Source organism: Pristiophorus japonicus, chromosome 1 (genome assembly GCF_044704955.1).
Source record: "Pristiophorus japonicus isolate sPriJap1 chromosome 1, sPriJap1.hap1, whole genome shotgun sequence".
In the NCBI taxonomy this organism is placed as follows: Eukaryota; Metazoa; Chordata; class Chondrichthyes; family Pristiophoridae; genus Pristiophorus; species Pristiophorus japonicus.
This window is the reverse complement of record NC_091977.1, coordinates 321,900,161-321,913,340: the sequence shown is the minus strand read 5'-3', so window position 1 is coordinate 321,913,340 and position 13,180 is coordinate 321,900,161. Positions and strand designations below refer to the sequence as shown.

General features: G+C 44.6%; 1 protein-coding gene across 2 annotated transcripts in view; it reads right to left on the bottom strand.

Moving 5' to 3' along the window:
- LOC139272592 (ATPase family AAA domain-containing protein 2-like) overlaps positions 1 to 13,180 on the bottom strand; it is a 114,773-nt gene that overhangs the window by 42,718 nt on the left and 58,875 nt on the right. For both annotated transcript variants that reach the window (XM_070888668.1, XM_070888677.1), the window contains exons 13-16: positions 6,184 to 6,272; positions 5,018 to 5,177; positions 3,645 to 3,735; positions 3,163 to 3,477 (exon numbers count right to left, since the gene is read on the bottom strand). In XM_070888668.1, coding sequence (XP_070744769.1) covers positions 3,163 to 3,477; positions 3,645 to 3,735; positions 5,018 to 5,177; positions 6,184 to 6,272 — 655 coding nt within the window. The remainder of the gene's footprint in view (positions 1 to 3,162; positions 3,478 to 3,644; positions 3,736 to 5,017; positions 5,178 to 6,183; positions 6,273 to 13,180) is intronic.

Genomic DNA, 13,180 nt, shown 5'->3' with positions numbered 1-13,180 from the left:
AAAGTCCCCATTTACTCCTACTCTTTGCTTCCTGTCTGACAACCAGTTCTCAATCCATGTCAGCACACTACCCCCAATCCCATGTGCTTTAACTTTGCACATTAATCTCTTGTGTGGGACCTTGTCGAAAGCCTTCTGAAAGTCCAAATATACCACATCAACTGGTTCTCCCATGTCCACTCTACTGGAAACATCCTCAAAAAATTCCAGAAGATTTGTCGAGCATGATTTCCCTTTCACAAATCCATGCTGACTTGGACCTATCATGTCACCTTTTTCCAAATGCGCTGCTATGACATCCTTAATAATTGATTCCATCATTTTACCCACTATCGATGTCAGGCTGACCGGTCTATAAATCCCTGTTTTCTCTCTCCCTCCTTTTTTAAAAAGTGGGGTTACATTGGCTATCCTCCACTCGATATGAACTGATCCAGAGTCAATGGAATGTTGGAAAATGACTGTCAATGCATCCGCTCTTTCCAAGGCCACCTCCTTAAGTACTCTGGGATGCAGTCCATCAGGCCCTGGGGATTTATCGGCCTTCAATCCCATCAATTTCCCCAACACAATTTCCTGACTAATAAGGATTTCCCTCAGTTTCTCCTTCTTACTAGATCCTCTGACCCTTTATATCCGGAAGGTTGTTTGTGTCCTCCTTAGTGAATACCGAACCAAAGTACTTGTTCAATTAGTCTGCCATTTCTTTGTTCCCCGTTATGACTTCCCCTGATTCTGACTGCAGGGGATCTACGTTTGTCATAACTTGTATTTATACAGTGCCTTTAACGTACCAAGGTGCTTCACAGGAGTGTTATCAGACAAAATTTGGTACGGAGCCACATAAGGAAATATTAGGACCGGCGACCAAAGGTTTGGTCAAAGAGATAGGTTTTAAGGAGCACTTTAAAGGAGGAGAGAGGGGTAGGGAGGCAGAGAGGTTTAGGGAGGGAATTACAGAGCTTGGAGCCGAGGTGGCTGACAACATGGCTGCCAATGGTGGGGCGAAGAAAATCAGGGATGCAGAGAGGCCAGAATTGAGGGAGTGCAGAGATCTCATGGGGGAAGGGAGGTGCAGGGAGAGAGGGGAGAAGAGTGGTTATCGGGCTGCAGGTTACAGATTAGGGAGAGGTGAGGCTATAAAAAGTTAATAATCGAAGAACTAGATGCCGATAGCCATCAGCCAGAGTGGAAAGTGGAGATGGGCGTGAATGAATATTCTCCCAGTTATTAGCTCAATACTTTAATGGCATGTTTGCAAGATACATCTATTTTTCTTGGAACAAGGCATAGGAAGAGGCCACAAACAAACTGTTTTAAAGTAAAAAAAACTGTTTTCAAGTAAAAACCTTTGGACTATCTGGGAGGGGAACAGGCGCTAGCCTGAGGCAAGTGGTGACTCATCACCCATTAAAAGCGATCTCTGTGGTCAAGGACGAAACTTGGTTATGTATACAGACAAAGAGATTGATACCCCAGGGACTACAAGTCTGCAAAAAAAAAAACAGGACTACAAAAGTACCCTATGAAATGCACATTTTTGGATGACAGAACATTAAGGATAAGGAGTTATCTTTTGCACTATCGACTCCGTGTGCAAATTAGTAGCCATTCAAACTCATCACCACAGCCAGTTAAACAAATCAGCACATGGATCCAGATGCATTAATCAGACCCCGGCCCAGCGGGAAACTTATTCATACTATGGATATAAATATACAAACACAAAAACGGGAGAAGCAGTAGAAAGGAAGAACGAAGGAAGAAGGACAAATAGAGAGACAGAAGGACACGAAAGGAACAGCACTGCAGAGAACAGCCAGAAGAACTACCAACAGGTCACGGAATCAATGACCACAAGCCTACAATAGCGACAGCCAGGGCTGGGGATGTCTTAAGTCAATTTCTCTCAGAAGTCTAGTCCTGTAGTTTTAGTTGGTTTTTGTTGCGTAATAAAATGCTGGTTAAGCCTAAATTTTGTGCCACGTGTTGTCCTTTCCCACTGTAAGTTCCGAGGTCTAAGAATCAGAGTAGAGTGAAAAACAAACACCCTACAGTTATACATTCACATATTTAGAAATGAGGGAGTCAGTAGCTTTCTAATTAAAAAAAAAATAACTCAAAAGATAGATCATAGTCATTATTTGATTCCAAAGAGGAAGATATCAAACCACAAATAGGCTGATAGGTGACTATGGATAGTATAAAACAATTGAAACAGGTGGAAATAACATTCTACTTTGAATTCGTGATGCCTGGGTGGGAAAGAATGGAGAGAGAAGTTAGGAGCACTTTTTTCTCACGAGGATTAAAATGTGGAATACTTTGTCAGAAGTGACAATTGAGGTAAAGCCTATAACATCAATAGAAAGAAAATTGCCTCAGTATTTCAAAATGAAGAATTTTACAGGATATGGGGAAACAAGAATGGAGACTTTCTCAAGAACTAGCAGCAGTCTAGGCACAATTGGCCTCCTCCTGTCCTGGAATTTCCATGATTTTAAAGAGCTTGGCATTCCATTTACAGCACAGATCTTGCAGTGCTAAAACTGAGGCAGATTTACAGTACAAATGTCGATGCTTCTGACTTTGGAGGTAGTGAAGTCTGAGGCACAAATTAGAAACCTGCTTTTTGGGCCAGAATCACTATAAACAGGCAATGCTGACAAAGATGTAGGTAGCAAAGGAAAATGTGGTTATCCCCTGCAGTTAACAAATATCCCTTACCTCACCAACACAACGCTTAAATGCACGAAACCAAGACGACATTTATACTGGAGCACTGTACAGCTGCTTAATAACCTTAATGGTGTCAGAACTACTTCTATTACTAGGTTTATTTCATGAATAATAGGCATAAATAAGTGCATTCCAACCAAAATTGAATTATGAAGACTATTTCACAACTGAAATAATCAAAATGGTTTATCTATTTATTCAGAGAATGGTTAGAATGTGCAACTTTCTACCACAAGTGGTTGAAGTGAATAATATAGATGCATTTAAGGGGAAGCTAGATAAGCACATGAGTGAGAAAAGAATATAAGGATATACTGAGAAGAAGGGTGGGAGGCAGTTCATGTGGAGCATAAACACTGGCATGGACCAGTTGGGCCGAATGGCCTGTTTCCGTGTTGTAAATACTGTGTATGTAATTCTCACCAATCTTGCTGTTCTTTTCAAAATCTTGCTCTGCATGTGGGAAAATCTTTTTCAATGCTTCCAGAATTTTACAGAAGGTGTTCTCCAGGAGCGGTCTGACAATAAACGACAGCGCTTGTCCAGGCGAGGTCACCATCCTCTGAGAAGCGGGCACGATCTTTTGCATGGCCATCACAAAATCTCGCGCTATGATGTTAATGGAAGATACATCAAGCTGCAATTTCTCATTGGTAACGTAAATCTGGGGGTAACGGCGACGCAAGGCACACAGTGCTGCTTCAGCGCAAACAGATTTAATATCAGCACCACAGTAACCTATGAGACAAAACAGATTGGTGACCTAATGCTCCCATATTAAGCAGTATTGTTCAATTAGATACATTTTTCTAACCATATACATAATAATTAAAATTGTAGACAAGTGCAACTCAATGTACATATCTATTTTATTCTTCAGTTGTCCACTATACCAGATTTCTTACCTACACACTTTTCTGCCAATTCTTGGAGAAATGCATCAGAAGGCCTTGGAGTCCAATCCCTGGTATGGATCGTCAGAATCTCTTTACGGGCCTATAGGCAAATTGGAAAAGAATAAGACACAAAAACAGAACAATTTCATTAATGCACATGTCATTTCTAGTGAAAACTGACTTTATACTTCTGCAAATAGTATTGCTCTCAATTTAAGAATCTAATGCATAGGTTTGTATGACATGAAAAGTGGGGGGGGGGGTTGTGATTTAGACACCAACATGGTTCTGGATTACAGCAGTTTAAGAAAAACAGTAATTTTATAACCGGATAAACTAAAATCAGTACCGCACAAGAACACAGTAAATGACGCTTACACAAGTAAACTAAAAAGTGTACATTGACACCAGAGGTAAACTAGAAACTGCTTCCATACAATGTTTTAATGCCTCATCCACCACCAGCAACCAATGGTGCACAGCCATTGCACAACCATAGTGCAATGGTGCACTCATCATCATAGGCAGTCCTTCAGAATCAAGGAAGACTTGCTTGCTTCCACTCTAAAAGGGAGTTCTCAGGTGGCTGTACAGTGCAATGCAGGAATTACAGTCTTTGTCACAGGTGGGGCAGACAGTGGTCGAAGGAAAGGGTGGGTGGGGAGTCTGGTTTGCCTCACACTCCTTCCGCTGTCTGCGCTTGATTTTTGCAAGCTCTCAGTGACGAGATTCAAAGTGCTCAGTGCCCTCCCGGATGCTCATCCTCCATTTTGGGCAGTCTTGGGCCAGGGATTCCCAGGTGTCGTTGGGATGTTGCACTTTATCAAGACCAGGACCTCAAATCTGGCACCAAGCTTATGGTCTACAGGGCAGTAGTGATACCCTCCCTTCTATATGGCTGAGAGAGAGACGTAGACCATATACAGCAGACATCTCAAAGCACTGGAGAAGTACCACCAACGCTGCCTCCGTAAGATCCTGCAAATCCACTGGGAGGATAGACACACCAACATCCCTAGCATCGAAGCACTGACCATGCTCGACCAGCTCCGTTGGGCGGGCCACATCATCCACATGCCCGACACGAGACTCCCTAAGCAAGCGCTCTACTCGGAACTCCTACACAGCAAGCAAGCCCCAGGTGGGCAGAGGAAATGGTGCACTAATCAATCCCTGCTCTTGCCATAGATGCTGAGTGACATTGAGAGTCTCTAAAATGAACGGATACAAACTTAGAGCAGTTGAGAGAAGCCACACAAGGTTGCCGTGCCAAAATATACTAATAAACTACAATCTTCCCATTTCAGTAATCAGAAAATTACTAGCTTTATATTAATCCATTAGTCAAGCCAACTTGCTGATACAGCAAGCCGCACACTTACGTCTTTGTCTGGGAGGCCAAAAAGAAATTCCCTGTCAAATCGTCCAGGTCTTCTTAAAGCAGGATCAATGGAATCCAGTCTGTTTGTTGCCCCTATCACCACAATCTCACCTCTGCTATCCAGCCCGTCCATCAGTGCAAGCAAAGTAGAAACTATAGAACTGAAGAACACTTTTAACATTAAAATTTCATCACAGCAGGCACAGTAAAAATATGTAAGCACTATAATTCAAACTGAGACTGAAGTGCAGAAGCACTTAACTTGGGGATCGAGGTTTCGGGTTTAATCAATAAAAATCACAAAATGCAGAATTTTGAAGGTTTCTATACAAAAACATCAAATTAAAATCTGGGAAAAAATGCGCTCAACAAGAGTTCTCCATAAATCCAATTAAAAAAATACTATCTGACTATCCCACAGAAAGTTATGATCAAATAGCTCATCATGCTCTACATTTTTTTTTTTTTAAAAAGTGAATAATGAGATCCTGCTTTGACCGAAAGAAAAAACACAAACTGAACTTGGGGACATAGGGTGGGGGACAAAAATGGAAAAATAAACATCTAAATGTGGAACAACTTAATGAAAACAGGAAAGTCCATCTATTACTAATCATCTCGTTTTCTTTGAAATATTCAACTATAAATAATTGAATTGTCATACAAGCACATAAGTAATAGGAGTAGGTGTAGGCTAAATGGCCGCTCAAGCCTGCTCCGCCATTCAATAAGATCATGGCTGATCTTCTGCCTCAACTCCATTTTTCCAACCTATACCCATATCCCTTGATGTTCAAAATTCTAACGATCTCGACCTTGAATAAACATAACAATTCAGCATCTACAGCCCTCTGGGGTAGAAAATTCCAAAGATTCGCAACCATCCGAGTAAAGACATTTTTCCTCATAAGGGATTGACACCTTATGCAGACGATGGCCCCTAGTTTTAGACACTCCAGCCAGGGAAAACAGCCTCTCAGCATCAAGCCCTCTAAGAATTTTATAGGAAAGATATCCCCAACTTCAGCAGTTCCATTCCAATTCAGATACAAGATATCAAGTAACAAGATGGGATTACTAATGCACTGAATATTATCTGGTATCAGGTCGCCATACTAACAGTGCAAAGTACCTAATCCGGTTTAAAAAAAATCTTTGCATCCTTACCTGTGTATCTGATCCTGCCTGCTGGAGCGAACAGGGGCTAAGCCATCTACTTCATCAAAGAAAATAATTGAAGGACGCATAAGATAGGCCTTTAAAAAAAAGTTGTGTGTCATACTTTCTTTTCAAAATAATTTAAACCCAGTTAGATTAAGTACCATCTCTGCGGTCTTTACAATGCGACATTATATAGGCAACACAAAATAAACTATTTGAAATCAATTACAATAGAAGAAAAATGAAAATGCCTAGATTGGAGAACAGTTGGAAGCGATATACCCAGGGGCCAGTTCTGGGTCCACTTTTGTCTTAGATGTTTTGAACTTAGGCACTGGGAATGCAATATAACAATTTGCTGGTGACAGAAAAATAGGGGGCCTGGCACAAACAGCGAGAAGACACATACAGTTTAGTGGAATGAGCAGACGGGTGACCGAGCAATTTTATGGGGAAAAGCGTGATGTAATAAATTTTGTAGTTAAAATCAGGTAATAGGAGTATATATTCAACGACTATATGCTGAAAGGTGTGGATAAAGAGAGACCTAGGGGTTTAAAATACACAATTCTCAAAGTGAGAATACAGGTAAATAAAATGACAGTGTTTAAATGGCTACAAGAATAAAGAGATGACAAAAGGAGGGAGGAGGATAGTAGGAGTATGTTTGTGTGTGTGTACTAGGCCGATGTAGCAGATCCTGGTCTCCAATCAACTTGGATCTCCTTGCCATTGGACCAAGACCTTGCTCGGTCAAGCCCGTGTGGTAGCTGGTGTGCAATGCCCACCCCACGATAAAAGAGTTCACACACAGGCATCGTCCACCTTTTAAAATGAAGTTCGGAACCTAGAATGTTAGGACTCTCATGGACAACCCCAACAGCAATAGACTGGAATGCCGTACTGCTATCGTTGCCCAGGAGCTCACACGTTTCGACATAGACATTGACACCCTAAGCGAGACTCAGTGAGCAGGGGAATACCAGCTCAAAGGAACAAGGTGGTGGTTACACCTTCTTCTGGAAAGGTAAACCAGAAGAAAAACATCACCTCCAAGGGGTAGGCTTCGCTATAAAAAATGAGTTAGTTGAGCATAGAAACATAGAAAATAGGTGCAGGAGTAGGCCATTCGGCCCTTCTAGCCTGCACCGCCATTCAATGAGTTCATGGCTGAACATTCAACTTCAGTACCCCATTCCTGCTTTCTCGCCATACCCCTTGATCCCCCTAGCAGTAAGGACCTCATCTAACTCCTTTTTGAATATATTTAGTGAATTGGCCTCAACAACTTTCTGTGGTAGAGAATTCCACAGGTTCACCACTCTCTGGGTGAAGAAGTTCCTCCGCATCTCGGTCCTAAATGGCTTACCCCTTATCCTTAGACTGTGACCCCTGGTTCTGGACTTCCCCAACATTGGGAACATTCTTCCTGCATCTAACCTGTCTAACCCCGTCAGAATTTTATATGTTTCTATGAGGTCCCCTCTCATTCTTCTGAACTCCAGTGAATACAAGCCCAGTTGATCCAGTCTTTCTTGATAGGTCAGTCCCGCCATCCCGGGAATCAGTCTGGTGAACCTTCGCTGCACTCCCTCAATAGCAAGAATGTCCTTCCTCAGGTTAGGAGACCAAAACTGTACACAATACTCCAGGTGTGGCCTCACCAATGCCCTGTACAACTGTAGCAACACCTCCCTGCCCCTGTACTCAAATCCCCTTGCTATGAAGGCCAACATGCCATTTGCTTTCTTAACCGCCTGCTGCACCTGCATGCCAACCTTCAATGACTGATGTACCATGACACCCAGGTCTCTTTGCACCTCCCCTTTTCCTAATCTGTCACCATTCAGATAATAGTCTGTCTCTCTGTTTTTACCACCAAAGTGGATAACCTCACATTTATCCACATTATACTTCATCTGCCATGCATTTGCCCACTCACCTAACCTATCCAAGTCGCTCTGCAGCCTCACAGCATCCTCCTCGCAGCTCACACTGCCACCCAACTTAGTGTCATCCGCAAATTTGGAGATACTACATTTAATCCCCTCATCTAAATCATTAATGTACAGTGTAAACAGCTGGGGCCCCAGCACAGAACCTTGCGGTACCCCACGAGTCACTGCCTGCCATTCTGAAAAGTACCCATTTACTCCTACTCTTTGCTTCCTGTCTGACAACCAGTTCTCAATCCATGTCAGTACACTACCCCCAATCCCATGTGCTCTAACTTTGCACATCAATCTCTTGTGTGGGACCTTGTCGAACGCCTTCTGAAAGTCCAAATATACCACATCAACTGGTTCTCCCTTATCCACTCTACTGGAAACATCCTCAAAAAATTCCAGAAGATTTGTCAAGCATGATTTCCCTTTCACAAATCCATGCTGACTTGGACCTATCATGTCACCTCTTTCCAAATGCACTGCTATGACATCCTTAATAATTGATTCCATCATTTTACCCACTACCGATGTCAGGCTGACCGGTCTATAATTCCCTGTTTTCTCTCTCCCTCCTTTTTTAAAAAGTGGGGTTACATTGGCTACCCTCCACTCCATAGGAACTGATCCAGAGTCAATGGAATGTTGGAAAATGACTGTCAACGCATCCACTATTTCCAAGGCCACCTCCTTAAGTACTCTGGGATGCAGTCCATCAGGCCCTGGGGATTTATCGGCCTTCAATCCCATCAATTTCCCCAACACAATTTCCCGGCTAATAAGGATTTCCCTCAGTTCCTCCTCCTTACTAGACCCCCCGACCCCTTTTATAACCGGAAGGTTGTTCGTGTCCTCCTTCGTGAATACCGAACCAAAGTACTTGTTCAATTGGTCCGCCATTTCTTTGTTCCCCGTTATGACTTCCCCTGATTCTGACTGCAGGGGACCTACATTTGTCTTTACTAACCTTTTTCTCTTTACATATCTATAGAAACTTTTGCAATCCGTCTTAATGTTCCCTGCAAGCTTCTTCTCATACTCCATTTTCCCTGCCCTAATCAAACCCTTTGTCCTCCTCTGCTGAGTTCTAAATTTCTCCCAGTCCCCAGGTTCGCTGCTATTTCTGGCCAATTTGTATGCCACTTCCTTGGCTTTAATACTATCCCTGATTTCCCTTGATAGCCACGGTTGAGCCACCTTCCCTTTTTTATTTCTATGCCAGACAGGAATGTACAATTGTTGTAGTTCATCCATGCGGTCTCTAAATGTCTGCCATTGCCCATCCACAGTCAACCCCTTAAGTATCATTCGCCAATCCATCTCAGCCAATTCACGCCTCATACCTTCAAAGTTAGCCTTCTTTAAGTTCTGGACCATGGTCTCTGAATTAACTGTTTCATTCTCCATCCTAATGCAGAATTCCACCATATTATGGTCACTCTTCCCCAAGGGGCCTCGCACAACGAGATTGCTAATTAATCCTTTCTCATTACACAACACCCAGTCTAAGATGGCCTCCCCCCTAGTTGGTTCCTCGACATATTGGTCTAAAAAACCATCCCTTATGCACTCCAGAAAATCCTCCTCCACCGTATTGCTTCCAGTTTGGTTAGCCCAATCTATGTGCATATTAAAGTCACCCATTATAACTGCTGCACCTTTATTGCACGCACCCCTAATTTCCTGTTTGATGCCCTCCCCAACATCACTACTACTGTTTGGAGGTCTGTACACAACTCCCACTAACGTTTTTTGCCCTTTGGTGTTCTGCAGCTCTACCCATATAGATTCCACATCATCCAAGCTAATGTCCTTCCTAACTATTGCCTTAATCTCCTCTTTAACCAGCAATGCTACCCCACCTCCTTTTCCTTTTATTCTATCCTTCCTGAATGTTGAATACCCCTGGATGTTGAGTTCCCAGCCCTGCTCATCCTGGAGCCACGTCTCCGTAATCCCAATCACATCATATTTGTTAACATCTATTTGCACAGTTAATTCATCCACCTTATTGCGGATACTCCTTGCATTAAGACACAAAGCCTTTAGGCTTGTTTTTTAACAGCGTCTCAGGGACTCCCCTTGCGGAATAAACGAACATCTCATGACTCTTCGGCTCACCTTAGCCCAGAACCAGTGCGTACACCCCAACACTGGACCACAAAGAGGAATTCTACTCCAGCCTTGAACGATCCCTGTCCCAAGTCCCAAAGGGCAACAAGCTGATCCTCCTTTGCAACTTTAATGCCAGAGTTGGAAAGGACATAGACCTCTGGGTGGTGTGATCGGTATATGGGGGGGGGAAAATAGGGAACACCAACTCCAACTGTACCCTTTTCCTGACAAAATGCTTAGAACACGGCCTTGTCATAGCCAACACCTTGTTCTGTCAGAGAGACAAGTACAAGGCTTCATGGCAACACCCTCACTCCAAGCACTGGCATCTGCTAGACTACGTCATCGTCCGAGCAAGGGACCACAAGGACATGCGCATCATCCGCACCATGACAGGAGCTGACGACTGCTGAACGGACTACCGCCTAATCCGCTCTGTCATCTCCATCAAGGTAGCCCCAAAACAGCTGCGGCAACAGAAATGATGCCGCAGGAAAATCAACACTGGAACACTCAAAGTCCCTGCTAAGAAAGCCCTATTCAGCCAGCGCCTCACAACCAACCTGCCCACTCCCAGTGATCCAGAGACTACATCCTGCCTGGTCTGCCCTCAAGACCTCCATAATTAGCACCTGTGAAGAGACGCTCGGTCAGTCGATCAGGACACATCAAGAATGGTTCGACGAAAATGACTAGGAGATCCAGGAGCTAATAAGCCGCAAGCGCAAGGCATTCTTGAACTGGAAACAGCAACACAACTCGAGAGCAAGAAAACAGCTCTATAGACGTCCGAAGGCCGAGGTCCAACAAAAAACTCGCAATCTAAAGAACAGATGGTGGGTGGAGAAAGCGCAGGAGATCCAACAACTAGCCGACAACTACGACGTGCGTAGATTCTTCAGCTCAGTCAAGACCACCTACGGCCCAAGCATCCAAGGTCCTACCCCACTGCGGGCCAAGAATGGAGGTGTACGCATCAAGGACAGAGAAGCAGTCAGGAGCACTTCGAAGATCTCCTTAATCGAGACGTTTTCTTCGATGCGAGTGTCCTTGACTACATCCCGCAGCATGCTACCCGCCACCACCTCAGCCCGGCATGAGGTTGAAAAGGCCACCCAACACCTAAAGAACAACAAGGCCTCAGGAGCAGATGGAATCCCCACCAAGGCACTAAAACATAGCGGAGAAGCAAAATTGGCGCGAATATATCAACTAATTTCTCTTATTTGGAAGGAGATCTTGCCAGGGGATCTCAGACGCCGTAATCGTGACTATCTTCAAGAAAGGTGACAAGTCCGATTGCGGTAATTACAGGGGAGTTTCCCTGCTGTCTGCCACAGGGAAAGTCATCACAAGAATCCTCCTCGATCGCCTTCTCCCAGAGGCTGAAGAGCTCCTCCCATGGTCGCAATATGGATACCGCCCACTAAGGGGCACAATGGACATGATCTTCACCGTGCGTCAAAATCAAGAGAAATGCAGGGAACAGCACCAACCTCTGTACATGGCCTTCTTTGACCTCACAAAGGCCTTCAACACTGTCAACCATGAGGGATTATGGAGTGTCCTCCTCAAATTCGGCTGCCCTCACCATCCTCCGCCTGCTTCATGATGACATGCAAGCAGTGATTCTGACCAACTGATCCACCACAGACCCAATTCACATACAGACTGCAGTCAAGCATGGCTGTGTCATTGCACCAACGCTCTTCTCGATCTTCTTTGCTGAAATGCTCCATCTCACCTTTAACAAGCTCCCTGCTGGAGTAGAGCTAATCTACAGAACAAACAGGAAAATGTTTAACCTCCGCCACCTTCAGTCCAGATCCAAGGTCGTCCCATCCTCGGTCACTGAATTACAGTATGCAGACGACACTTCTGCGCACACTCAGAGGTCGAACTCCAAACCATCATTAACACCTTCACCGAAGCGTACTAGAGCATGGGCCTTACTCTGAACATCTGAAAGACAAAGGTCCTCTACCAACCTGCCCCGACCACACACTACCGCCCCCGATTATCAAAATCCACGACAAGGCCTTGGACAACGTGGACCATTTTCCATATCTCGGGAGCCTACTGTCAACAAGGGCAGACATCAATGACAAAGTCCAAAACCGCCTTCAGTGTGCCAATGCAGTCTTCGGTCACCTGAAGAAGAGAGTGTTTGAAGACCAGGGCCTCAAACTTGGCACCAAGCTCATGGTCTACAGAACAGTAGTGATACCCGCCCTCCTATATGCTTCAGAGACATGGACCATGTACAGCAGGTACCTCAAAGCACTGGAGAAGTACAATCATCTCTGCAAGATCCTGCAAATCCATTGGAAGGATAGGCGCACCAACGTCAGTGTTCTCGCTTAGGCCAACATCCCCAGCATCGAAGCCTCGACCACGCTCAATCAGCTCCAATGGACGGGCCACAGTGTCCGCATGCCCAATACGAGACTCCCAAAACAAACGCTCTACTCAGAGCTCCGACACGGCAAGTGAGCCACAGGTGGGCAGAGGAAACGCTACAAAGATACCCTCAAAGCCTCCTTGAAAAAGTGCAACATCCCCACCGACACCTGGGAATCCCTGGCCCAAGGCCGCTCAAAGTGGAGGAGAAGCATCCGGGAAGGCACCGAACACCGAGAGTCTCTTCGCCAGGAGCAAGCGGAAGCCAAGCGCAAACAGCGGAAGGAGCACAAGACAACCCATGCACCCCACCCGTCCCTTCAACCACCGTCTGCCCCAGTCAGAGACTGTAGGTCCCACATTGGACTCATCAGTCACCTGAGAACTCATTTTTAGTGTGCAAGCAAGTCATCCTCAACTCTGAAGGATTGCCTAAGAAGATAAATCTCTACAATGCAATGATTAATGCTTATGCTACAGGTGTGTAGTTTTATGCACCCCATTACAGAAGGACATTGAAGCTAGAGAGCGTACTGTGTAGATTT